Source organism: Doryrhamphus excisus, chromosome 4 (assembly GCF_030265055.1).
Source record: "Doryrhamphus excisus isolate RoL2022-K1 chromosome 4, RoL_Dexc_1.0, whole genome shotgun sequence".
NCBI lineage: Eukaryota > Metazoa > Chordata > Actinopteri > Syngnathiformes > Syngnathidae > Doryrhamphus > Doryrhamphus excisus.
Window position 1 is genome coordinate 19,113,561 of NC_080469.1, and position 26,479 is coordinate 19,140,039.

The following is a 26,479-nucleotide window of genomic DNA, read 5'->3' on the forward strand; positions in this document are numbered from 1 at the left end:
TCGATCGCTGGTCGATCGCGGCGTGACATTAAAAAAATATCATCCCAGCGTCAATGCCGTCACTTGATTGATATACAGGGCAGCCATTCAGATGACAACTGAATGTTGCCCTTCGGGTGACCAATCAAATCAAACAACGTCTCTAAGTGCAGCAGAACTTACGATGTCAGCCTATCATCCATCCCCGTTACTTGATTGACATACAGGACAACCAGTCAGATGACAACTGAATTTTGACCTTTAGGTCACCGCTCATGTGTAAACAACGATGCAAAGTGCTAAGCTAGTCGGCGAATTGCGTCAGATTTTAAGCCCTCGCTAAAGTTTATGGTCACTAAAATGAGTGAAGGAGCTGGACCAAGTAAAAAGGCAAAAACATATCACTTCCATACGGATATGGAATATTATACGGATATTATGATACGGATATTATCCACGACTGATAAACATTTGGAAGTGTGCGTGAGCCTGGCTATCAGCAGCTACTGTCCGGACTATGCATCCCTGGCTGATTCAATTCAGTGCAAGTCATCAAAGTAAACTCAGGTAATTACAAAAAAATGTTAATAGTTAATTATGTGTGTTTTGCAATATTGGCTCATTTGGTTATGTAAGGTACATCAACATACATTGTACGTACAAATAATCCTCAATACATTTGAAAATAAATAGATGTTTTGCATTTTTGTAGTGGGTAGATCATTTTGACTCGGTCATTTTAAAAGTAGCTCGCATGCTGAAAAAGTGTGAGCACCCCTGCTCTATATGATGAGTGCCTTGCTGTTTTTAAGGAAGTCCAACAAAAACACAAGTCAAAGATTCTCTATGTGACAGGATGACTCTGCTGATCCTTTATATGATGTGTTTTGTTGTTTTTAATCAAAGATCCTCTATGTGAGAGTAGCACTTTGCTGTTCTTAAAGGACGACTGCTTTTGCTGTTTTTAGGACCCATCACAAAAATGCGACTCAAAGATCCTCTATATGACAGGAGCACTTTTCAAGGACCTCAATCTGCTGCTAAAGCACTGGTCAAAGATTGTCTATATAACAGGAGCACTTCTCAAGGATCTTAATCTGCGGCGAGAGCACTGGTCACAGATTTTCTATATGACAGGAGCTGTGTTGTTGCGTTGCCATGGTAACAGCAAGACTAAAGAAGGACTGTTGCTGCATCTTTATTGGATGACCGCTACAAGGGCGGGGTCAGCAGGTGGATGCCATCTCCATGGTTACTCATCACCCTCCCTGTCTTCATTCTCGCCCGCTTCTCCTTGGGTGTCCGCCTGATTGGACATGTCTGCGCTTGGTTGGCTTTGGAGAGAAACCTCTGGACCCCTCCCCCCCATTGACATCTGAGAGATCGTATCTTTGCCATGGAAAAGGATCTGCTCCTATGAAAGCGACAGTGATAACGAAGCAACCGTGTGGTCTTTCCTGTAGGGATGGAAAGGTTGCTCGTTTTCATCCTGGGGACCAGGATGAACACCCAGGTATGTTGATTCAGAAAGTCATTGTCTACCTTGTGCAGCTTCTACTGTTCCTCTCAGTCAATTGGTCTCATCCCAGCCTGATTTTAGGGATGGATCAGATGTACACCAAAACCTAACGTAGATGACGGCCTTGGAGCAGAACTTGAACGTCAGCCGAGGATTCGCCTGTGCATCTTTGTGTCTACGCCCTGGCATCAGCATCAGCAGCATCAGCACGGTTGCCAGGCAACAGGCCGACACACAAAAGCTTCTGGTGACGCCATCCGTTCAAACTCTGCCGACGTCCCGAATCGTTGCGTGGTGATCCGTTTTCCTGCCTGCGTCTTTTAATGAGCTTTTTCTTCCCAAAGGCATCTTTGGACGTGTGATGCCGACTCAGTGGCGGCAGAAGAAGAAGAAGGAGAACAAGCGTTTTCATAGCAGTCATCACAGGGAGCATGATTGAGATTGTCAAAGCACAAAAGTTCCATTGTGCCCCAGCCTTTTTATTTTTTCCGTCATGCTGCGGACCGACGCCCGTCACCGGCTTGTCTCGGCTTTGGAAGCACCAGCGCTTCAAACGCTGCAGATGCCGCAGAAAGAGGCCCTCTTCCTTGTCACTGGGAGGGGAAATCCACCACCATCTCTTGTCAGCCTCAAAACGGCCTTAAGCCAGGCTGAAAACAAAGATCCTCTATATGACGGGTGTCAGGCTCCTCCTCATGGGGGCCCACATGGCAGTTATGGCTGCCGGGGGCCACTTGGAACCATCACTACACGTGACTATGAAGATGAATGGAACCTCACGATGCGGGGACACTCCTGGATAACCTTCACAAGACAGTTGGCCATTTTAGAGGATCAAGGCAAACAGAATATTGTCTTCTATGGTTAATTGTCTTCTATGTCTTATATAGTTCAACAGTGAATGTGACTTGCCATAAACAAAAAATAGGGATGGAGGGATGGATGGATGGATGGGTGGGTACGTGGGTGGATGAGATGGATGGATGATTAATGGATGGATGATTAATGGATGGATGGATGATGGATGGTTGATGGATGGTTGATGGATGGATGGATGGATGGATGGATGGGTGGGTACGTGGGTGGATGGATGATGGATGGATGGATGTTGGATGGATGGTGGGTGGATGATGGCTGGGTTGGGTGGGTGGATGGATGGATGGATGGGTAGTGGGTGGGTAGATGGATGGGTGGATGGATGGATAGATGGATGGGTGGGGTGGGTTGGGTGGATGGACGAATGGATGGGTGGGTGGATGATGGATGGGTTAGGTGGATGGATGATGGGTGGATGGATGGATGTGAGAGGTCCATGAGAGAAGCTAGAGACTAGCAAGAGAAATGTTCAATAAGCTACTGAGGGGACGAATGGCGGCGGTCGCCGACGACATATCTGACATATCGGATGGAACCGTGGCGGCCTACGAGGGGGAAGTTTGTCACGCGAGACCCGAGGACGAACGACAGCGACGATGAAGATGGCGGTGTTTGTTTACGATGAGGTACGTTTCCATGTTTACAGCAGCTTTACTTACTTTGGTACTTTGGTACTTTATTCCCATCATGTTTTGCCTTTATTCAACATTCCCCCCTTTATTCTTCTTGTTTGTCTTTTTTCTTGAATATTTCACCTCAGGTTATTTTTCCTCATCACATTACCACTTTATTGGCAAAACATGTCATCCTTTTTTCTCTTAATATTTCAAATATTTCAACTGAAATGTTCTTTTTGTGATTGCAACTTTATTTTCATAATGTAATAACATTTTCTGCAACCTCATTTCCCAAAAATGACAACTTTATTTTGTTGTGTTTGCGTCTCATAATATTATGACTTTATTCTCGTCAAACGACGGCTTTTTCCCGGTTTTTCTTCCTGTCTCTTTTGGCGGCGAGACGAAGGAGGACAGCAGGCGCCGATTTCTCGTGATTGATTACCTTTTGTCAGGTTTTAATCTGGCCATGTCCCGTCTATCTTTAATCCACCATAATTCCTGCTTGCATCCCAGCAGTCCCAGGGAGCCTCCAGCCCCCCCACGTCAAAGAGGACGAGAAGGAACTCTGGATCTCCCAGGAAGTGCCGGAAGAATCTGGTCTGATTCTCGTCTCCGTGAAGACCGAAGACGAAGCGCAAGCGCCATCTGATGGCGACGACACCTCCCCCGAGCCTCTGAATAAAAAGGAGATGTCTAAGGAGTGCTTCTCCTGCTCGGTTTGCGCTCCAATCTTTTCCTATCAAAGCGCTTTGACGCGACACATGAGGACGCACACAGGGGAAAAACCCTTCAGCTGCTCCGTGTGCGGCGATAAATTCTCCCTGAAGGGAAACATGATCAAGCACAAGAGAACGCACACGGAAGAGAAACCCTTTGTTGTTCCTTCTGCGGCAAAGGCTTCTTCCCCAAGGCCAACATGTTGTCGCACACGAGAACACACACCGGGGAGAAACCTTTCATCTGCACCTTGTGCGGCGACACCTTCGCTCACAAGGCCTCGTTGACGGCGCACACTGTCACGCACACTGGGGAAAAGCCGTTCACGTGCGCCGTCTGCGGCGAGAGCTTCTCCGACCACAGCAACCTGAAGTCGCACACGCGGAAACACACGGGGGAAAGACCCTACGCTTGCTCCGTGTGCGGCAATCGTTTCTCCCACAAGGTGAACATGGTGTCGCACATGAGGATGCACACCGGGGAGAAACCTTTCGTTTGCTTCGTTTGTGGCGAAAGTTATTCGTACAAGCGCAGTCTGAACAGTCACATGCGCGCGCACGTGTGAGGCGAGTGCGGGGGTGGGGCTACCCCCACCCATGACGACAGGTACCTTCTCACGATGTGCTCAAGACGTGCTACAAGCGACGCTGCATTCAAACGTCTTGAAATGTTGCATTTGAGATTCTCTGATTGCAACATGATTTTAGTCCGCATGTGTTGTCACATGAACTTTTCTTTCATGGCAATAAAAGTCGTGACCTCTTTGCGTCTTCTCTTTTTCTTGGCCAAACGTAGAAAGGCTAACAATGTTAGTGTCATAAAATCATTTTTCTTTCCTATTTCAACTCTGCGATGCCATCCATCCATCTTCTATGCTGCTTATTCTCACTAGGGTATGGGTATGGTGGAGCCTATCCCAGCCGTCTTTTGGCGAGGGGCGGGTTAGAATACCTGTGTTAGAATAAATTGTAGAAACAATTATAATAGTGTTAGTTATCACCCTTATATCAATTTGCTTAGACAAGAGAAAGAGTGAATGTGCTGAAGAAGGAATGTTCCCGTGACTCTGATCAGAGACCCCCAGCGACCCCCAGTGACCCCCAGCGACCCCCAGCGACCCCCAGGTCCTGGAGGTGTCTGGATGCGCCCTGCAGTTCATGTTAATCCTGCAAGAATGTGCCAAGATAAGAACTCATCACTCTCACATATACACACACATAGACAAACAAATACAGATCGTGCAACTGCCCCCCCCCCCTTTAGAGTTGCACAACCATGTAGTAGGGACCCCCGAAAGAGAATAAAAAGAGAGGAGTGTGAACTGCATATTCAGAGTGGAGCTGCATGTCACTGGGTATGTTGTTTCATTCTCCTCGCTGCGAGTAACTTTGAATATTTTTGTCTGTCTCTTCTGTATTTAAGTGTTTTTACAAGTGTCACAGGAGTTTGAACTTGAAACCCTGGACTGGTAGCCAGCCAATCCCAGGGCACATATAAACAAACAACCATTTCCACCCACATTCATACCTATGTACAATTTGGGGGGGTCCAGCCAATCATGCACTGGGAGAACATGCAAACTCCACACAGAGATGGCCGATGGTGGAATCAAACTCGGGTCTCCTGACTGTGTGGCCTACATGCTAACCGTTCGGCCAAAAACTCTTCAATACTAAAATGAAAAGCCCCCCCCCCCCAATCATATTACCAGTTTATTCATGTAAAAGTAGAGTTCCTGACCAGGTTGTTCAATAAGATCTTAGGTGGTGAGAAGATGCCCCAGGAATGGAGGAGAAGTGTGTTGGTGGCCATTTTGAAGAACAAGGGTGATGTGCAGAGCTGTGGCAACTCCAGAGGTATAAAGCTAATGAACCATACCATGATACCAAGTTATGGAAATAATAGTTGAAGCTAGACTAAGGGCAGGAGTCAGCATCTGGGAGCAGCAATATGGTTTCATGCCAACAAAGAGTACTTCAGGTGCAGTATTTGCTTTAAGAATGTTCATAGAGAAGTACAGAGAAGGTCTTTGTATAGATGTGGAGAAAGCCTAGGACAGGGAGGAACTGTGGTATTGTATGAGGAAGTCTGGAGTGACAGAGAAGTATGTTGTGGTGCAGGACATGTATGACGACTGGAAGACGGGTAAGATGTGCTGGAGGTGGGACTGCATCAGGGATCAGCTCTGAGCCCCTTTTTGTTTGCTATGGACAGGCTGACAGATGAGCTGAGACAAGAATCCCCATGGACTATGATGTTTGCAGATGACATTGGGGTTTGTAGTGAGAGTAGGGAACAGGTGGAGGAGATGCTACAAGAGTGGAGGTTTGCCCTGGAAAGGAGAGGAATGAAGATTAGCCACAGTAAGACGGAGTATATGTGTGGGAATGAGAGGGACATTCCATGTTAGAGGCCTTGGAGATAAAGTCTTTTTAGGCCAGACTGAGATTGTTGGGACATGTCCAGAGGAGAGAGAGTCAATATATTGGTAGAAGGATGCTGCCAGGTAGGAGGCATAGAGGAAGACCAAAGAAGAGGTTTATGGATGTAGTGAAGGAGGACATGAAGGAAGTTGGTGTAGAAGACAGGCTTGGATGGAGGAGATTGGTTTGCTGTGGCGACCCCTGGAGGGAAAAGCCCGAAGAGGAAGAAGATTTACATTTTAACAAATACACTTTATTTACAATTAATAGATTAACACAAAATTAAATAAATTAATTGTTTACAAGATCAGAAAAGTGTAAAGTGTTGTCAACTACGGTTCACAGAGCCACCATGTATCGATGAAAGTTGGCAGGTCATTTGACAATTTATAAAAACCAAACTCGAGCCTCAGTCTGCATCGGACGCTGCAGTGCCAGACTGAGGTGCATCCTGACCTGCACGCTCCTCAACCTTGTTCCTGCGTGACACATTAATAGCCAGATTTGCTGTGCCCGAAACAAAGTTGAGGAGCTGCCATTTTCTCTGGGCTTTCTTTTTGGTACCCTGCACCATAAATTAATACGTTCTCAGAAAAGGTGACATTAAATAGATTAAAGACCTGGGATAAAAGGGTGTGGAAACCCGTGAGTCTCTCACACTCGCTAAAAAAATGAAAAACCGTCTCAGGGTGGCTGCAGAATGGGCAGGTGTTTGACACAGCGGGGCTAAAAGTGCACACTACAGCGTTGCAGGCAATGGCACCGTGCAAAATCCTCCATTGGAGATCAGTAGTTCGTTTGGGGATCGGGGGTTTGTACAGGACTCTCCAGACGGGCCGCTCCTGTCGCTCAGTCCTCTCCTGCAGATCACTCTCACGCAGTTTTGGTACAGAGATTTTTTGTCACCTGTGCGGAGGTCTAGTTCCCGGGCCTTCTCTAGCAGCCGGCTGGAAGCGTCACCGAGCTGAAGAATTAACTGCAGCTCCGGGAAGGGGTCCTCTGGGTCGGGTTCAGTCCGTCTTTGGTATCTGGCCAGGAGAAGCTTCTCTGCAGCTGTCAGCCTCCTCCTCCACATCTCCAGAACTCTCTGGACTGCCCTGGTGGACCGGATCCCCAGCAACGACCCCAGCGCCTCGGCATCTGTCAGCGTCGGCTCAGCTGCGTCGATCACCTGCTTCAGCAGGAGAGTCCTGGAGCAAAGCAGGGCTGCTTCCATGCCCGGCATGGCCTCGGGGGAGATGTCCAATCTGGCACCGTAAAGGACCGTCTCATTTAAAAGCCAAAACACAGAGGAAGAGCTTTTGACTGACCTTTTCTTAAAGAAGGCCTATGACTTGAAAACAATATAAAAGGAAGGTAACCCAATTAAATTTACATATTTGGAATCGAGTAGAAACAGAGTAGCATCCAGTCCCAGGTTACTCACACGTCTGAACATGCAGCTAGCCACTTCTCTCCACACCAGATCCCCTTAAAAACCTTTGGATGAACTGTAATCTGAAGGTTGCTGGCCAAGTGGAACAAGAATGCAACAAGAGTGCAACAAGAATTCCCATAACAACAACAGTGACAAACAGAACTGCATCAGTTAAATGTCAATGATGGCTAAGGGTCACAATGGAGATGATATCAGTGAATTGAAACAGTCCAACTTACCAGTGGCAATAGTAACAATGAAGACATGAACCGTGATAGTAAACACAATTACAGCCATACAGTTACAGTAATTAAAATCTCACTGCTTGACATCATTGTTACTGTAATAATAGCATACCAATAGCATATAGACATCAGGGATAAGATGGTAGATTGTGTAGAGAAGCACCCATGTGCTGTGAGTGTCCATATGGAGGTGTGTACTTCTGTGTACATATTCATATATGTGTGCTCGTGTATGTGAATATGCATGTGCACATGTGTATGCGTTGGATAATGTTTGGGGAGCGGATACGTTTAAGAATTGAACAATTGTCAATGGTGGGATAGCTTTCTAAGATATGTTACGGAAACTAGCTCTAATTATGGATTTAATTTGTGAGTATTCAAGAAATGTATTCTGGCTTAACCCATACTGTGTAGCAAGGTACAGTAAACCTCGGATATATCGGACTTGGATATATCGGAAATTCGCTCACAACGGACAGATAAAAAAGAACCAATTTTTCTGTAATGCATTTCCAATAAAAATTCATTGGATATATCGGATTTTTTATAACGGATTTCGCCTATTTCGGACAAAATCTCCAGTCCCGTTCCAATGCATTTCCATTAAATTTCCCTCGCATATATCGGATGGCCGCATCGTGGCGCTCCGATTCGCCGAATCGTGACAGGCCGCTATACGACGTCATTTGCAGCGTTTGCAGCGTTGCCTGCTCGTCCAGGTACATTGGAAACATAGTCAAGGAAGTGCCTTTTTATACTGGATAAAATCCGATTTACGCATATACCAGATATAAATCCGATATATGCGTAAAACGGACATTTTCCGGTATACGCATATAACGGATTTCGCTTATATCGGACAAAACCAGTGGGAACAATTGAATCCGATATATCCGAGGTTTACTGTAATTGAATGACACAAACTTTTTCCCCCTTATGATATTTTCCATGCAACTTATTACTTTTTCATGCCATGTTGTAAAATCCAAGGGGTTTTTTAAGCAATATATCAGAGTTATTCCAGATCGGAGTGTACTGGCAAGGAGTGAGCGAGAACCTAGTTATTTTTAAAAATTCCCACCAAGCTGTCAGAGTGGTTTTAATATTTATACTTTTAAAACAATCGTTTTTCCTAAGAATTTGCTTAAACATTTTCTCAGGATAATATTTGCTTTCCTGACTGGCAGTGGTGATGTTTGACACGTCACTGCAGTCAGACATGTATGCTTCACTGTCGCTGTCTGCAGTGGTGGCTGGCAGGGCCTCCAGCCGCCCAGTTTTACAGCCCTCCGCCACTGCAGTCAGCACGTTTTTGCGTTTGTTTCGCAGGAGCAGACATAAATGCATACAGACACACTCCCAGACACACTCTCACACATCCCGGGGTCTATAGCCCCGGCCTGAACCGCGGCAACACCCTCCCACTGTCCGCCTGCTCTCTCACCTGCCTCACCTAAACCCGTCTCCCTCCTATCGCCCACCACCTCACCTGTCTCCTCTACCACCTCACCTGTTACCTCCACCACCTCACCTAGCTCGTCTGCAGTCTCCACCACCTCGCCTGTCGTCCCCACCACCCCACGAGACTCAGCTGTCGCCCCCACCACCTCTTGTGTCTCATCCACAATCTGACGTGTCTCGCTAAGCTTCCGAGCCTCATCCGGCTCGCTCACCTGTCTTGCTCCCTCTACCACAATCTCATCTACACCTCTGTCACTAGCCCCATCACCAGCTACCTGAGTGTGCTCGCCGTGCTCACTCTGCTCTTCCAGACGCTCATTCGCCGCTCCCTCCCGCTGTGCAGCGACGTCCTCTGCCAGGCCGCGGGGATGGGTCCTCCAGCGGCGGCGGTGTAAGCCGCCGCCCACTCAGTCCGCCGGCCGCGAATCCACCGAGGCAGGCTCCGCCTCGGCCGGGTTGGGGCGATTCGGACAAGCTCTAATAATGTGCCCTTCCTCTCCACAGCCAAAACATTTCAATACGGAGGACGTGGCAAAAAGTTGATAATCAAACCCGTCCACCCGCACAATGAAACGATAGTCGAACTCCTCCGTTCTGTTGTTAAGGATCATGAACACCTGTATGCGGTGAGACACAACGTGCTTCAGTAATGGCGACTTACACCCAGACAAAACTTTCTTCATCGGGGAGAGCACTTTCCCGTGACGAAAGAGCTCCTTGGTTAAAAACTCGTCGCTGATGAATGGCGGCACATTAGACATGATTTTTGTTGCGGGCTGCGTGGGCGGCAGCACCGGCTCGAACAGCCCGTTAACAGTGATCCCCGTCTCCACCAGCCTGTTCACTTGCTCCACTTTGTACAAAAACAGCACCACCGCCTTATTCATACGGGCGGCGGATTTAATAGCCATGTGGCCAACTATCTCCCCCACCGCCAGCGCTACCTCCTCCACGCTGCATAGGGAGCCGGCGCCCACCTTGACGCCGTGCTTCCGCGACAGCTTGGCGAGGCTGTCGGTCGCCATTACGGCTCCCGCAACAGCGCCCCAGCCGGCGACATGCCTGGCTGGCAAAACCCGCGGAAAACCCCCACCAATTAAACCCAAAAAACAGAAGAAGAAGAAGGTGTTTTTACTTTTGGTAATGAACGAATTTAAGCCAAAAAATAAAACAGCAAAGACCCGTCGGGAGCGAAAGAGCCGGTGCCAATATTCCAGTCGCTGCCGTAAAGCTTCAATACCGCTGCAAGGTGGCGGCAGTCGTTCACAACTACGACCGTAACCAACAGTCTTCAATACCGTTGTAAAATGGCGGCCGTTGTGACGTGACGGATGCCCTCAAAGCCTTGCGCCACGGAAGTAGAAGAAAAATGCGGAAGTTGGGAGACGACCAGAAACAAAAGCCCCGATTGACGGCGCCAAAACGCGACACCAACATGTCGTTTAGCAAAGAGTTTGTAAGGCAGCGGTTGATGGTGGCTGCGGAGGAAATATTGGCGCTGTTTGAAAGGACGATGGCGTCCTACGAGGAGGAACTTTGTCGAACGAGAGAGGAAAACGAGCGGCTTCGACAACAACTGGAAGCTGCTAGCAAGGCCGGGATGATGCTACACAGCAAAGGTTAGCCAGGGCACCATCACTGCCGAAACCCAATAAGGATATTCTCTATATTGAAAATTGGAGACCCATTACTTTGCTGAATTCAGACTCCAAAATTTTGACGTCCCTATATGCTAAAAGACTACGACCTTGTTTGGAAGAGATCATCTCAGTTACACAGTCAGGTTTCATGAAAGGCCGTCACATACCTGACAATGTCCGTCTAGTGCTGGATATGATAGATTATTCACATCTTGTTGATGATGGAGCACTCATTCTGTTTTTAGATTTTTACAAGGCATTTGACTCTGTGGAACATGAGTTCATATATACAGCTCTGGGCCACCTGGGCTTTGGAGGAACATTCTTGACAGCAAATGTGATAACAAACACATAAGGAACACGCTTAGATTAGATAGAGGTTGCCCTCCCACGGCTCTTGTATTTTGGAGAAACTCCTTCCCTCACATCCCATTTGAAAAGCTATGGAATGAACACAATCAGTTTTTTATTCCAAACAAAGTGAAAGAACTTCACATTAAAACAATCCACAATTTTTACCCTTGCAACTCACGTTTAGCCAAATTCATGGAGGGGGTCTCGTCACAATGCTCATGCAAAATAGAAGAGGAATCAATTTTCAATCAGTTTCTATTTTACTTTTTATGTCTTTTAATACACTCATTGACATCAAAATGGAAATGGTCTTGTTTCTACAATGCAACCTTCGTAAGGATCTGCAGAATGCTGTGAAATGTCTTTGTTTATTAGGAAAATTCCATATTCACAAATCCAGAGTCATGTTATGCAAGCCAAATATTCACCAGTTTTCTTCTGAACTGAAAATATTATATGAATCACGGAAACTGATATTCAAAAACAGAAAAGCACTGAAAACCTTTCATACATTGGAGAACGTTCTAAAAACAATTCATATGAAGAACAAGCTTAAGTGACATGTTTTCTATTTTTATTTTGTTGTTCTTATTTTCAAGCAATATCCCTCGCACATTCCTTTCTTTATTTTTTTATTTATGTTTATATTGTTCTGTAGAATTGCACTTTTATGTTCCTGTAATTCTGCTTATATTGTTATTGTTTTGTACAATTGAAGCTTGTAATAAAATATTTAATAAAAACAGCAACGGTTAGCCTCCTTGATCGCTATCACGTTTGTGTACATTGGCCTGTAAAGAGGCAAACTAATGAAAAGCTATTTCTCGTATCTCATCGATAGTACATGTAACACACAGAATAGTTTTGCATGGACGCCATTTTGGTTCTCTATGAGAGTTTGGCGCCTATGAAATCAAACTAGCGGGTTTTGTGATCATCACATGATACTGTCTGTGCAGCATGAGCGTTTTCCGCGTGTGGGTGGCAGATGAGGTCATCTAATCTGACATATGTCACATGTTTTGTTTCCAATTCTTTCTCCTTTCACCATGAAGACTTTATTATGAAGAATAGTTGGACTTTATTCCTGCAATATTCTGACTTTTTCAGCAACCCAAATTTTCCAAAGTTTTTTGACATTGTTTGGTTTGTTTCTCATTTTATTACCAATTTAAAAACATATATATATATTTTTTAACATATTTTATATGTAATTTGGCTATTTTTTACAGTAATTTGCCCAGGGAAATAGGCTGTGCATCAGGCCGACACACAGCTGCAGATACCTGCAACTTTTTCCCCAACGTTCACTTTCTGCTCTTTTTTGGTGTTTGAATGGTTTGTACATTTTTAAGTCTAACTTTATTCCTGTAACTTCATTCTTGTAACATTCTAACTTTCTCCGCTTGTTTCTCATAATATGACCACTTTAAAAACATATTTGATGTGTAATTTGCCTTTTTTGACAATAACTTTTCATCTGGCCCACACACATCTGATGGAGAAGAGCTTTGTGTGCTCAAGTGTGTTTGTGTCCTGCAGGCGTGCAGCAGCTGACTGGTCATCAAGCAGAAGATCCACTTCAGCCGCAGGAGGATCTCGGGCCCCCCCACGTTAAGGAGGAAGAGGAGGACCTCCGGGTCACTGGGCAAGGAGGTTGTCTTCCACGGTCGGAGCAGGCTGATTTGACTGTCGCCTCCACGAAGTCTGAAGACTTGGCAGACGCCCTCTTAGCCCCGCTGTCAGATAGCGAAGCTGAAGAAGCTTTGAGCGGCGATACGGACCGTGAAGGCAACACGAGGACTCCCGTTGACAACAGACAGTCCGAGCGCCGTGATAAGGAGGCGGGTAAAAAGCGTTTCACCTGCTCAGTGTGCGGTGAAGGCTACTCTTATAAGTGCAATTTGACTCTGCACATGCGAACGCACACCGGAGAAAAACCTTTCAAGTGCTCCGCGTGCGGCGACGGCTTTATCCAGAAGGTCGCTTTGATTGCTCACACCGCAACGCACACAGGAGAAAAACCTTTCACCTGCTCTGTTTGCAGCAAGACGTTTTCTTACAAAAGCAATTTGAACGCGCACATGCGGACGCACAGTGAGAAACCCTTTGGTTGCTCAGTTTGCGATAAAAGATTCGCCCAAAAGGTCAACCTGGACTCACACTTGAGGACGCACACTGGGGAAAAACCTTTCAGTTGTTCTGTTTGTGGCAAAAAATTCTCCCACAAGGCAAACATGGTAACACACCTGAGAATACACACGGGAGAAAAACCGTTCACCTGCTCAGCGTGTGGCGAAGGTTTCGCTCAAAAGGTGGCTTTGGCGGCGCATGCAAGCATGCACACGGGAGAAACACCCTTCGGTTGCTCAGTTTGCGGTAAAACATTCTTTCAAAAAGCCAACATGACGTCGCACATGAAGACGCACACAGGAGAAAAACCTTTCACATGCTCAGTTTGTGGTGAGAGTTTTGCGCAGAAGATCACCTTGATCACGCACACCAGAACACACACGGGAGAAAAACCTTTCAGTTGTTCCTTTTGTGGCAAGGAATTCTCCCAGAAGTCCAACATGGTGTCGCACATGAGAATCCACACTGGAGAGAAACCTTTTACTTGCTCGGTCTGCGGCGAGAGCTTTGCCCAGAAGGTGTCTCTGGGTGTACATGAAAGAACGCACACGGGAGAGAAACCCTTTGCTTGTTCGGTTTGCGGGAAGAGATTCTTTCAAAAGGCAAACATGGTCATGCACACGAGAACGCACACGGGGGAAACCACCTTCAGCTGCTCCGTCTGCGGCAAACGATATTCGCACAAGTCCACGTTGATGACACACATGCAGACGCACAGCAGGGAATAAACGTCTTCCTGCCGTCTGAACCGCCAATGTGTCACACAAGTTGGCTTCCGGTTCAATTCCGGTGAGGAGCTCAGCTTCCGACCTCTGTTTTCTTAGAGATCCAGAAAGTCACCCCCGACTTTGACGTCCTCCAAAGGGTGTTGGTCGTTTTCTCAACCACTCTTTGGCCGAACGCTCCACGTTGCGGCGAATGATCCCAAATCGTGTGCAGCCCTGTTGCTGGTTCGCTTCCTGTTGTGTCTGAGGTCAAACCGTGTCAAAGGAACGACAACCTCTGCGTTAGCACCAAGTTGCAGTACGTACTTTTCTAGTTGCTGACTGGCACTGGCAGGGTTTGGGACTACGACGTTGGTGCTTTCGTCAGCCAACTCTTCTGCCGTTCTATTGCATCATAGGCTTCCACGGGCCAGCCTTATCCACCCAAAAGTCGTGCCACAGTATGTCCACTCATTGTCTGTTTTTGGGACGTCGGGCGTTTCGGAGTGGAAACGTCGGAGCTTTGCCTGGCAGCCATTGTGGAAGATGCTACCAAGGTACATTTCTCTGCTCCACTTGAAATAGCACTGGGCTTGGACTTTTCAATTCTGGACTGGATTCCTCTACGGACCCCAAAGAGTCATAAAATTACAGTTTGTGATTTGTGAAACTTTGATCTTATTTGTTAAAACATAATGAATGTACATTTAGACGTGAAAATCACGGGACTCTGACTTTTCAAATCTGGACTGGATTCATCTACGGATCCCAGAGGTTCACAAAGACGTTCTAGCAACGAAGATCTATTATTATTCGACGTTTATCAACATATAACTATGATTGTACCGTGGAACTAGCCGTTTTAGCCCACTGGTCATGTTGTTGCAATAGTTAGCCGTGCTAACTAGCATGGCTAGCAGCTGTTGAAAAAGTGACTACGGGCTAAACATTTCTAATCAGCATTAAAGTTCCATATCCTGTTTCATGGAATCATCATCATCATGGAATATCCCAAGTCATATTAACAAGTCAAACGTCAAAACTACAAGATGAAAAGTGAAATAAAAAGTCAAAATTCTGAAATTCATTTTCTACGGCCTCTATCCTCACGAGGGTCTACACCAGGGGTCCCCAAACTTTTTCCAGTGAGGGCCACATGACTTTTCGTTCCTCTGAAGGGGGCCAGGGTCAGGGTCGTATGTTTGTTTATATTCTATGACTGGGGCAAAGTGTGGTTGTAGTCACGTCACAATAGGTTACCATTTGCAGTTCTATGACAGAAAAATTACCATGCTTTATTGTTCAGGGGGCCGGGACAAATGTGGAAGTGGGCCGTGTCCGGCCCCCGGGCCTTAGTTTGGGGACCACTGGTCTACACTGTGTGTACCACCACGCCTGCGTACGAGGTACACTCACATGGAAGTACAATTAGTCATTAGCACTTTGACAAAATATCTTGTGTATTGCGAATATGAACGTATGAATTGCATTTTGTTGCCCTGTACAAGTGACATGAGCAATAACAATAAAGTTGAATCTAATCTAATCTAATCTAATGAACAAGAGCACAACATTTTTACACAATGACATTTTAAAATGCTGCTGCTGAAATTCTAATTTCACAATAAATTCTTGTGGGGGAGAAAAGTACATTTTCCTTACTTTTTAATAAAAATAATACAACATTTTTAAAATGATATTTCCATATTTTCTGGAAAAGTCCAGGTATTATGCTCTCATACTTGAGTGTGTTGGGAATGGTTGTCTATATGTGCCCTGTGATTGGCTGGCCACCAGTCCAGGGTGGACCCCGCACCTCGCCCGAAGACAGCTGGGATAGGCTCCAGCACCCCCACCCTCGTAAGGATAAGCGGTAGAAAATGGATGGATGCTCTCATTCTGTAGTCGGCAATCTTCATCGGTCCCGCAAGATGGCCGCGTGACGTCATAGAAGCGCGACTTCGGCCAGACTTCCATCGAAGAAGAAAAGGCGGAAGTTGGCAGCCAGGCGCCGACAGAGAACAGAGCGACGTTGAAAGTGAAATAGACGGCGCAAAAAACCTAAGAAAATGCTGAAAGAGTTGGTGAAGGAGCGACTAATGGCGGCGGCCGATGAAATATCGGAAATGTTTGAAAGAACCATAGCGTCCTACGAGGAGGAACTTTCTCGGACGAGAGAGGAGAAGGATCGGCTTCGACGACAACTGGAAGCTGTTAGCAAGACCGGGATGGGGTTACACATTCGAGGTGTGTTGTCATGTTCGCCAGCCACGTTTACATCACTTGATGTCACTAATAAACGGAATAGCCGGTGGGACAACGACAGCATATAATCCAAGATGGCGGCCTGCGTACACGAGCCAACTATAGCGTTCCTAATAAACCTATGCTACTTCGGCCTGATTCATAAAATCACACGTATTTGTTTTTTTGTTAGTTTTATTGCCAAAATAGGAAGAACGTCAGATGTTCAAAAATGGCCATATATCCGTTTGCGGGTGCTGGAAGGAGGAAAGCTAGCAGGTAGCATCAAGCTACATTGCTGCCCCGACATCTACTGGCCGGAATGTGCAATTGTAAGCAATTCAGCCAAATCTCTGTTGGGGGCCGAATTCCACCCCAAATGATTACCTGAACTGTAGGCGACGCTGGCGTGGTGGACCTGTGAACTCACGTGCGTTTGTGTCCTCAGATGTCCAGCTGATCGGTGGTCATGGAGAACGCTCCCCCCGGCCCCCCCATGTGAAAGAGGAACAGGAGGAACAGCGGGTCACTCAGGAGGGAGGGGGTCTCGCCACGTTGCCGCTGACGGTCATCTCGATGAAGACTGAAGATCACGAAGACCAACTGCAAGCAGACGACCTCTTAGCGCCGCTATCCGATAGCGACGACTTGACGTCACACTCTCCCGAGGATGGAGACGGGGACGACACCCGGCTGTGTCCGAGCAGCGATACGGGCGGCGACGATGATGACGACAAAAAGAAGGCGGGTAAAGAGCGCTTCACTTGCTCCTTTTGCGCCAAAGGCTTTTTTTATCAGAGCTATTTGACTCGTCACATGCGAACACACACGGGAGAAAAACCCTTTCGGTGTTCCGTGTGCGATAAAAGATTCTCTCACAATGTATCGGTGGTATCGCACATGCGAACGCACACAGGAGAGAAACCCTTTAGATGTTCCGTTTGTCACAAAAGCTTCTCCATGAAGATACATGTGTCGACACACATGAGAACGCACACGCAGGAAAAACCCTTTCGATGCTCGGTGTGCGACAAAACATTCACCCAAAGGCCACACATGTTGCTACACATGAGGAAACACACAGGAGAAAAACCCTTCAGCTGCTCTGTCTGCGATAAAAGATTCACTCAGAACGCCCACATGCTGGCGCACATGAGGAAGCACACTGGGGAAAAACCCTTTAGCTGCTCCGGTTGCGATAAAAGTTTTTCTCGCAAGAGCGACTTCACGCGACACATGAGGACGCACACGGGAGAAAAACCTTTTCGATGCTCAGTTTGCACTAAAGCATTCGCTCAGAAAGAAACCATGGACTCCCACATGAGGACTCACACGGGAGAAAAACCGTTCGGGTGTTCAGTGTGTGACCAACGGTTCGCCAACAATGCATCGGTGGTCTCGCACATGCGGAAACACACGGGAGAAAAACCCTTCAGTTGTTCCGTTTGCCACAAAAGCTTCTCTCACAACGGAACCATGGTGTCCCACATGAGAACGCACACGGGTGAGAAACCTTTCAGCTGCTCAGTTTGTGGCAAAGGATTTGCTCAGAAGTCCAACATGGCGTCACACATGAGAACGCACGCGGGAGAAAAAGCCTTCCGGTGTTCGTGCTGCACCAAAACGTTCTCTCTGCACGACACGCTGATGTTGCACATGCGAACGCACGGCGGAGAATAAACGCTCTTCGTAGCGTTGGCCACCAGGGGTTGAGGTCGGGCGAGACCGGCAGGAAGCTCAACTGCTCACGTGCGAGTCCATGGCATCCCACAGGGTCTTGTACGTCTTTTTTTCTCTGATGTCGACTGTGTTGGGTAATAAGAGTGTACAGGTGACTGTAGGGGTGTTACTTCATGTCCTGAGGGCTCTAACAAGGTTGAAAAGCCTCCTTGGAATGTGCTGTTGTATCTTCTCCATGCTGTGTTCTATGTTTCTGTAATAAAAGAGGGGGTGTGGTCAGAGGTCACTTTGCTTTAGGATGCGAGTGGCGAGTCTCCAGTGCCGCCATCTTGCCACGTCACGGAGGTTAGCAACGCTTGGGGTCAGCCGAGGGACTAGCATCTCATCATCCCAAAATATTGCAACTTTTTCCCCAAATGACAACTTTATTTTCTTCCTTTGTCGTGACATCACGACTTGAAAAAATCTCAACATTCTCCCTCTTCTTCCACTAAGCTGCTGGATGACTTTATTGTGATAGTCTATATATCACAATAAATAATAATATCATTATTATTATTATTTTATTATATGATGACTTTGTTTCCAAGACCCCCCCCCCCCCCCAAACATAAAAGACACTTTTCTTTTGTTCTTTTCTCTTGCCCCGCCCTGGAGTTCAAGTCCACCCTCGGCCATCTCTGTGTGGAGTTTGCATGTTCTCCCTGTGCATGTGTGGGGTTTTTCCAGGTAATCCGGTTTACCCCCCATTGCAAAAAAATGTTAGACCCACCCCCCCCCCCCCAAAAAAAAAAAATTGTCCATAGGTATGAATGTGTGTGAATGGAATGCTATATATATATATATATATATATATATATATATATATATATATATATATATATATATATATATATATATATATATATACCTTTAAATGCTATATATAAGTATAAATGCTATATTAGAAATGTTTACGAAAAGGAAGCGTCTCGTTGAGATCAGCAACCATTAAAAATACAACAAACAGAGAAAATGAATGAAAACATAAACATTTTCAATATTTAATGAATATGTAAATTGATGCTTCTTGGTGGATCACGTGACAAATCCTGTGGCGACTCGTGCTGCACGTGACGCTGCATTCCGCGCGTCCATCTTTGTCAGCCGTCTCCAACACTGCCGCTAGATGGCAGCAGTGTGACGCATCCGAGCTGTCGGCTGCGGTAAAAACCTCCACCGAAGAAGAAGAAGAAGAAGAAGAGAAGCCAACTCAAGAGAGTCTGGAAGTGGAAGTCGCCGTCCAGTGGTGCGTGTGTGGAGTTGGTAAAGAATACGATAAAGGTAAAATCAGAAAAGAAACAAAAACGAACAGTTTTTAGGAAAAGTTTTTGACGTTCCAAATGAAGGCAAGTTGTGGGAAGCGGACTGCATAGCTCTCGGCCGACGGCCTGTATAGGCCCGGTACGGCGAGACCTGTGCACCGCAAACCACAACTTGCTAAAACACAAACAAACAACTGGTAGTGCCAAGAAAAACGAAGGGTGGATGCAACCAGGCTATACCGTGAGTGTAACAATGAGCTGCAACTCAGAGAATGATAGTGACGAAGGGACTAATGAAATGGAGTAAACACCGGTAAAAATGGCAAGGAAACAATCGTGGCAGTGGAGTAGATGACCATGGAAGACAAACTAATAAAAAATGTGCGCAAAAGTAAGCGATAAAGAAGGCCCTGGGGACGAATGGAAAGTAATTGTCACAATGACTAAGATAAAGGACACTTTCACTTGTCTTTGAAAAAACAACGCCGGCTGAAATCCATATAGGCTGTGTGAACTTTAGGGTGAGGGAATACATCCCACAACCACTGAGATGCTTTAAATGCCAGAGGATGGGACACACAGCACAGCAATGTCATTGGAGGCAAAGATGTGCAAAATGTGGCGGAGAACTTGATTATGGGAAGTGTATTAGTGACGTCAAGCTTAAGTGCTGCATATGCTGGATGTGAAGTCCAAAGGCATGCCAAAGAAGTGCAAAGATATCAAATCGAGAACAAGGTATCGTATGCTGAAGCAGTGAAGAACATAGGTGTGGGTGGAAGTAAGCAAAATAAAGCAGTAGACTTGCCGGAAACCAGTAGTGAGTGTACAGGACATGCAGTAGGGCTGCCCCAGAGAACAGGCCCTAGAAAACCTCAAATAGAATGGCCTGCCCCCCAACAGAAATGTAAACGTAAGTGGCCAATAGAAGAAGACACCTTAGTTGTGAAGAAAAAATATAGCATTCATATGCAAAGTTATCAATGTGGCCATTAAGCAAGAAAGGAAAAGTGACAGGATTAAAACGGTTGTGAAAGCGTCAGAACAATTCTTAAACATCAAGGACATAAAAGCAGAGGAAATACATGGTATGCTAACCATTCAAAATGATGCAGATTCTCAACAGGTTCACTAAAATCATAATGGTACTCCGCATCATTCATTCATTCATTTTCTACCGCTTTTCCTTACGAGGGTCACGGGGTGCTGGAGCCTATCCCAGCTGTCTTTGGGCGAGAGGCGGGGTACACCCTGGACTGGTCGCCAGCCAATCACAGGGCACATATAGACAAACAACCATTCACACTCACATTCATACCTATGGACAAATTGAAGTCGCCAATTAACCTAGCATGTTTTTGGAATGTGGGAGGAAACCGGAGTACCCAGAGAAAACCCACGCATGCACGGGGAGAACATGCAAACTCCACACAGAGATGGCCAGGTACTCCACATCTTACAATGGAATGCAAGAAGCTTGATAGCAAATGGACAATAACTCAAGAAATATAGAACAGAAATGGGGGAAAAACCTGATATGATATGTGTGCAAGAAACATGGCTCAGACCACACCTAGACTTTATAGTAGATGGATATCAGTCAGTGAGATATGACAGAAAGGAAAACCAAGGTGGAGGTTGTGCAACATTTGTGAGGGATGGAATAGCATTTAGTAGATTAACAGAAGTATACCAATCAAATAGAAGACTAATAATTGTTCATATTTATAACCCCTGTAAATGATTAGATATAGAAACATTAGAGAAGTTTGTGACGAAGACAAGCAGATATGGTGTGGGGACTTTAATGCACATAATAGTCTATGGGGTAGTAGGCAAACAGATCATAATGGAACTGTTATGGAAGAGTTTACGGATATCAGTATATATATAAATATACGTAGATATAAGTATATTAGTAAGTATAAGTATAGGAAGTGATCATTTCCCAATTGTATGTACAATAAACACTGAAATAAATATACAAGGTAGGCCCAGACATAAAAATGGAGATTCTCTAAAGCAGATTGGGGGAAATTCAGGGAGAAATGCTGTGAAGCAGCTCCAATGGAAGGTGGTATTGAAGAATGCGCTTCAAAAATCACAAAACCCATATTGAAAGCAGCAATGGAGAGCATCCCTGGTAGAACCGTCGATGGGGGGGGGGATTATGGTCCCGTGGTGGAATGACAAATGCTCCACGGCCATAAAAGAACGGAATAATGCGCTAAGAATGTTAAGGAGGAATCTCAATCAAGAAAACCTAATAAAATATCAGAGGAAAAAAGCTTTAGCTCGGAAAGTAATGAAGAGCAGTAAACAGAATGCATGGAGGGATTACTGCTTTTCTATTGGAAGGGAAACCAAGATGGGGGCTGTATGGTTAATGCTGAAGAAGATGAGTGGGAAAAACCGTTTGATAAAATACCTGTATTAGAAGATGATGGAGTAATTGCTCTGACTGAAAAGCAAATGTGTTGGGGAAAAAGTTGGCTACTCTACATAGTGGTGATCACCTACATGATATCATAGAAGGAGAAAAGAAATAATGATAGTAGATAATAGGAATAATAGGAATGTGTAAATTAAACAAGATCAAGAAGAAGGTGTGACAGATACTGAAATTAATAGGAATGAATTGATAATAAGATTAAATGGAAGTAAAAACACAGGAGAAGACCAGCTGAGATATGTTATGTTTCAGAAATTGCCGGAAAATGGAAAGAAATGGAAAGAAAGAAAATGATGGAAAGAATACTTTACCTATTTAATAAAATACGGGAAGAAGGAAAACTGCCGGAATATTGGAAAAGTGCACTAATACCATTCAATAAACCTGGCAAGGATCCAAAGTGTCCTGAAAACTATAGACCCATTGCTCTAACCTCACACCTATGCAAGTGGATGGAGAAAATAATAGCCAGGAGACTCCAGTACTTCCTGGAAAGTCGAGAGCTGTATGCACCATACCAGTGTGGCTTTAGAAAAGGACGGTCAACAATGGATGCTGTAGTCAGAGTATGTAATGAAATAGAGAAGACCTTTGAAGTGAAACAGCTGATGAATATTATATTTTTGGATATGGAAAAAGAATATGACTCTATGTGGCGAGAAGGGCTATTGATCAAGATGAACAGGATGGGAATAAAAGGCAGGCTCTATAACTGGGTTCTTGATTTCCTATCTGACAGAAAATTTAAAGTAAAGGTTGGAGTCGAAATATCCGGCGAATATCATATAGAAAACGGCATCCCACAAGGCAGTGTTATTAGCCCAGTATTATTTAATATAATGATAAATAATATATTTATTGATATTTATGGAAGGATCGGATCCGCCCTATACGCAGATGATGAGGCTATATGGGCAAGGGGACGAGACCTCTCAAATGTAATCAGCAATTTAGAAAGTGGAAAAATGGTCGTATGATTGGGGCTTTAAGATATCGCCACTAAGTCTTGCTACATGGTCATAACCAAGAAAAAAGGCATTAAAAACCAGAACCTGAAGCTGTATGACCAAAACATGGTTAAAGTGGACACATTTAAATATCTTGGGATATGGTTGGATCAGAAAGGTACATGGAAAATACATGTAGAAAAGGTAGTAGATGAATGCAAAAAGATAATAAATGTAATGAGAGCTGTTACAGGTACAGAATGGGGAGCAGATAAACAGTCACTGATGTATATATAGAGCGTTGATGAGAGCAACAATAGACTATGGCAGTTTTGTTTACGGCGCTGCTCTAAAACACATTTATGGAAAATAGAAAGAAATATATAGAAAGCATTCAGCATTTGTACAGGTGTAATTCCATCAACTCAGATTAAAGCAATGCAGATAGAGGTAGGCGAAGTACCGTACGATCTCAGAAGAGACCAACTTATGCTGACATACTGGAGTCGACTAAAGGATGCCGACACGGAAACTTGGCTAAGCATGTGATCCAGGACTGCTGGCTGTATAATTCAACTAAAGGCAATAACTGTGGATGGAAAATGAAAGGCATAGCAGAGGAACATCAATTAAATACTATAGATATTAATAATCTAACACCCTAGTTGTGTTCCTATCTGGCTTTTCCCAAAACCGGATCTAGATATAGATATAAGTAAGTGGGATGATGGGGGGAAAGGAGCTAAAACAAGTCAATATATAAGAAAGACACATTATAGTTACTTAGCTATTCCATCAGCTCCCTCATTCCCCTCCACTCCAATATGTGCAGGCACCCAGCAGAATCATATTTCTATTTTTAGCATTCTTAATTGGAATAGGCTTTGTGTATTTCCAATTATAAATCCTCTCTACTTGATTTCATACTTTTGATACTGTATAGCTGACAAAGAGTCTACGCAACATAGCACTCTCTCTGGTTTAACGTCCTCTATCCATTGCAATCCCATAATGATTGCCATCATTTCAGCTGTATAAGCTGAGAGCTGATCTGGTATTCTTTTTGCAATACTATAATTCATTGAGGGTATATAAACTCCCATCCCAACCTTCCCTTCTTCCTTTTTTGAGCCATCTGTAAAAGAGGGACTTGAATGATGGACATGATCAATGTACCTATGGGTAAAGGAGAAATAAAGGCAATTATCAAAAAGCAAATCATGGAAAAATGGCAAGCAGAAGGCAATACGACAAAGTACAAAAAGATGTTAAAACACACGGGGTGAAGATGAAAAACAAAAAAGAGGAAACTACCTTAACAAGGCTACGATTGGATCATACTGGGTTAAACAAAACTTTGTTTTTAGTAGGTAAAAGCACATGTGAAGTATGTATAGAATGTAAGGCCATAGAGAATGTGGAACATGTACTGTTACATTGTAGGAAATATGGGAAGAGCGAAGTTGGTGAGGGTGTTAGAGATATACAGAGGGCGGTGATAAGGTATTTAAAGGACACAGGACTGTATAAAAGAATATAGATTATTAAAATAATGATGACCATTATCAAGATTATAGAACATTAGAATATTTATTAACATAATAAGTAATGTGCCCATAGATACATACTCTGGTGCAGTAGGTGGCGGTATGCACCTTTGTTAAAGTCATGGTTGCAACCCGCCATTAAACCAAAAGAAGAAAATGCCGCCGCCGCAAGATGGCGACAGTGTGACATCACCGATGTGTGGCCGCCATAAAACCATCGAAGAAAAACAAAGGCGGACGCCAGACAAAGGGCGAAGGCGACGCAGTTTACCGAGTAAAGAAACATACAAAATGTTGAAGGAGTTGGTGAAGGAGCGGCTGATGGCGGCGGCCGATGAAATATTGGCGCTGTTTGAAAGAACCGTAGCGTCCTACGAGGAGGAACTTTCTAGAACGAGAGAAGGAGCGACAACAGGAAACCTGTAGCAAGACTGCTAGTGTGTTACACGCTGAAGGTATTTTCACTTTCCTTGTTCTTTATGGCACACTCTATACTGCACGTTTGATAGTAAACGCCCTGTGTATTAGGAAAAGTGCTTTTATTGTCGATGCCATCTTCCCGTATATCTTGGCAACGTGGACGCCATCTTGGTGCTTTGGTGTTTGCACCCTGTTTGTTAACTCGCTGTCAATCAAACTCTTCTTTGGACGGAACACGGACGGAAGTCACCAACGCCGAGGGTCTATTGTTGGGCCACGTGGTTGCCGTACAGGCTGCCGTAGTAAAGTGTGGGCTAAGTATCGCGAGATGTAGTCTTAGCCGTGTGTTCCAAGATGGCCGAATAACCCAAGAAGCACAAGTGCCGCATCTGTTTCGTGTGCCATATCGTACACTAACAAATGAAACATTTTGGTAGATATTGAAGATAATTCTTTGGAGCCTAATGTCATTGTAGTGTCCCGGATGCTACCTGTCTGATGGGTGGACCAAGTCAATCACGGACCTTATGCCATATTTCCTCCCTTGGCCACGCTGGCATCCATTTCAAGTCCTACCATTACAGCGCATCGAACGTATAAAAATCCAAGGAACTACCGTAAAGATGCCACGGTCCCCTTGTTTCCCCCAAACGCTAAAATGTACACCAGCACCCTCTAGTGACCAACGCAGGTAGTGAACATAAGACATGCGGACACAAACTTTTTATCTCATCATTTGCCGATTTCTCTTATTGTTGACTGCTCTGTGGTCCATGGGTAGAACCAATCTCCCCAGTGGTGCCCCCCCCCCCCCCCCCCCCGACTGCCGTATTTGTTTGTCTGCGTATGCATGAACGTGTAGCCAGCTCCAGGAGAACATCTCAAGGATGTTTGTGCTGTTTGTGTCCTGCAGACGTCCAGACGTCCAGCAGCTGATGGATCATCAACACTCCCCTCAACCACCTGTGAGGGATCCTCAGCCCCCCCACGTTAAAGAAGAAGAGGATCCCCCCCTCCGTCTTAAAGAGGAAGAGGAGGCTGGTGCTACCAAGGTGCTACTGACCGGCGTCTCGGTGAAGACCGGAGACCATGAAGAATTACCACCCAAGTCCTCACCCGCTTCATCTAGGTCCAAGTGTGGAGGACGGAGGGGCGGAGCCTCCCGGCAACGGCTCACCACAGCATGACCACAGAAGCTGGCGGAGACCACCGTGGAGGATCCCCAGCAGACAAGCTCTCGGCGCCACAAGACTGGGCAGCGAAATGGACTGTGAAGGTGGAACGAGGACTCACACGGATGGCAGCCACTCCGAACGCTCTAAAAGGAAGATGGGTAAAAAATGCAACTTGACCCAACCGACGCGTGAAAAGCCTTGTGTTGTTCGGTTTGTGGTAAAACGTTTACGCATAGGTCGACTTTGATGCAGCAGGAGAAAAAGCTTTTAGTTGTTGGGTTTGTGGCAAACATTTTTCTCGAAACTCACACCGGCTATCACACATGGGAATGCACACACGGCAGCTCATGCCAGAGAAAAAAGCTGTTGACAGCTGACAGCTGTTCCGTTTGCGACAAAGGATTCTCTCAAAGGTCACACATGAGAACTCACACGGGAGAAAAACCTTTTAGCTGTTCAGTTTGTGCCAAACGGTTCTCACGAAAGGCACACATGGAATCGCACATGGCAACCCACTCCAGAGAAAACCCTTACAGTTGTTCAGTTTGTGGGGATCGGTTTTCTTTAAAGTCCTTTGACAAGACACCTGAGAACTCACACTGGAGAGAAACCTTTTTGC

At 45.4% G+C, this 26,479-nt stretch overlaps 2 protein-coding genes across 4 annotated transcripts; both read left to right on the plus strand.

Annotated features, from left to right (window-relative positions):
• The first annotated feature begins 2,786 nt into the window (after nt 1–2,786).
• Nucleotides 2,787–4,577, plus strand: LOC131127630 (gastrula zinc finger protein XlCGF7.1-like). The gene is given in 3 exon segments (XM_058069697.1): nt 2,787–3,000; nt 3,508–3,867; nt 3,870–4,577. Coding segments are annotated over 2 exon segments (591 nt in total). The 5' UTR covers nt 2,787–3,000; nt 3,508–3,683; the 3' UTR covers nt 4,277–4,577.
• Nucleotides 4,578–10,538: 5,961 nt separating this feature from the next.
• Nucleotides 10,539–18,654, plus strand: LOC131127594 (gastrula zinc finger protein XlCGF57.1-like). Of its 3 annotated transcripts, XM_058069650.1 has the most exons (3): nt 10,555–10,879; nt 12,797–14,078; nt 17,136–18,654. In XM_058069650.1, the coding sequence occupies exons 1-3, from the start codon at nt 10,630–10,632 to the stop codon at nt 18,013–18,015; spliced, it is 2,412 nt and encodes an 803-aa protein (XP_057925633.1). In that variant the 5' UTR covers nt 10,555–10,629; the 3' UTR covers nt 18,016–18,654. The 3 variants fall into 3 exon arrangements, with proteins under 3 accessions (XP_057925631.1, XP_057925633.1, XP_057925632.1); XM_058069648.1 differs by lacking the exon at nt 17,136–18,654 and having other exon boundaries at nt 10,539–10,879; nt 12,797–15,655; XM_058069649.1 differs by lacking the exons at nt 10,555–10,879; nt 12,797–14,078 and adding an exon at nt 16,023–16,338 and having other exon boundaries at nt 16,784–18,643.
• Nucleotides 18,655–26,479: the final 7,825 nt, after the last annotated feature.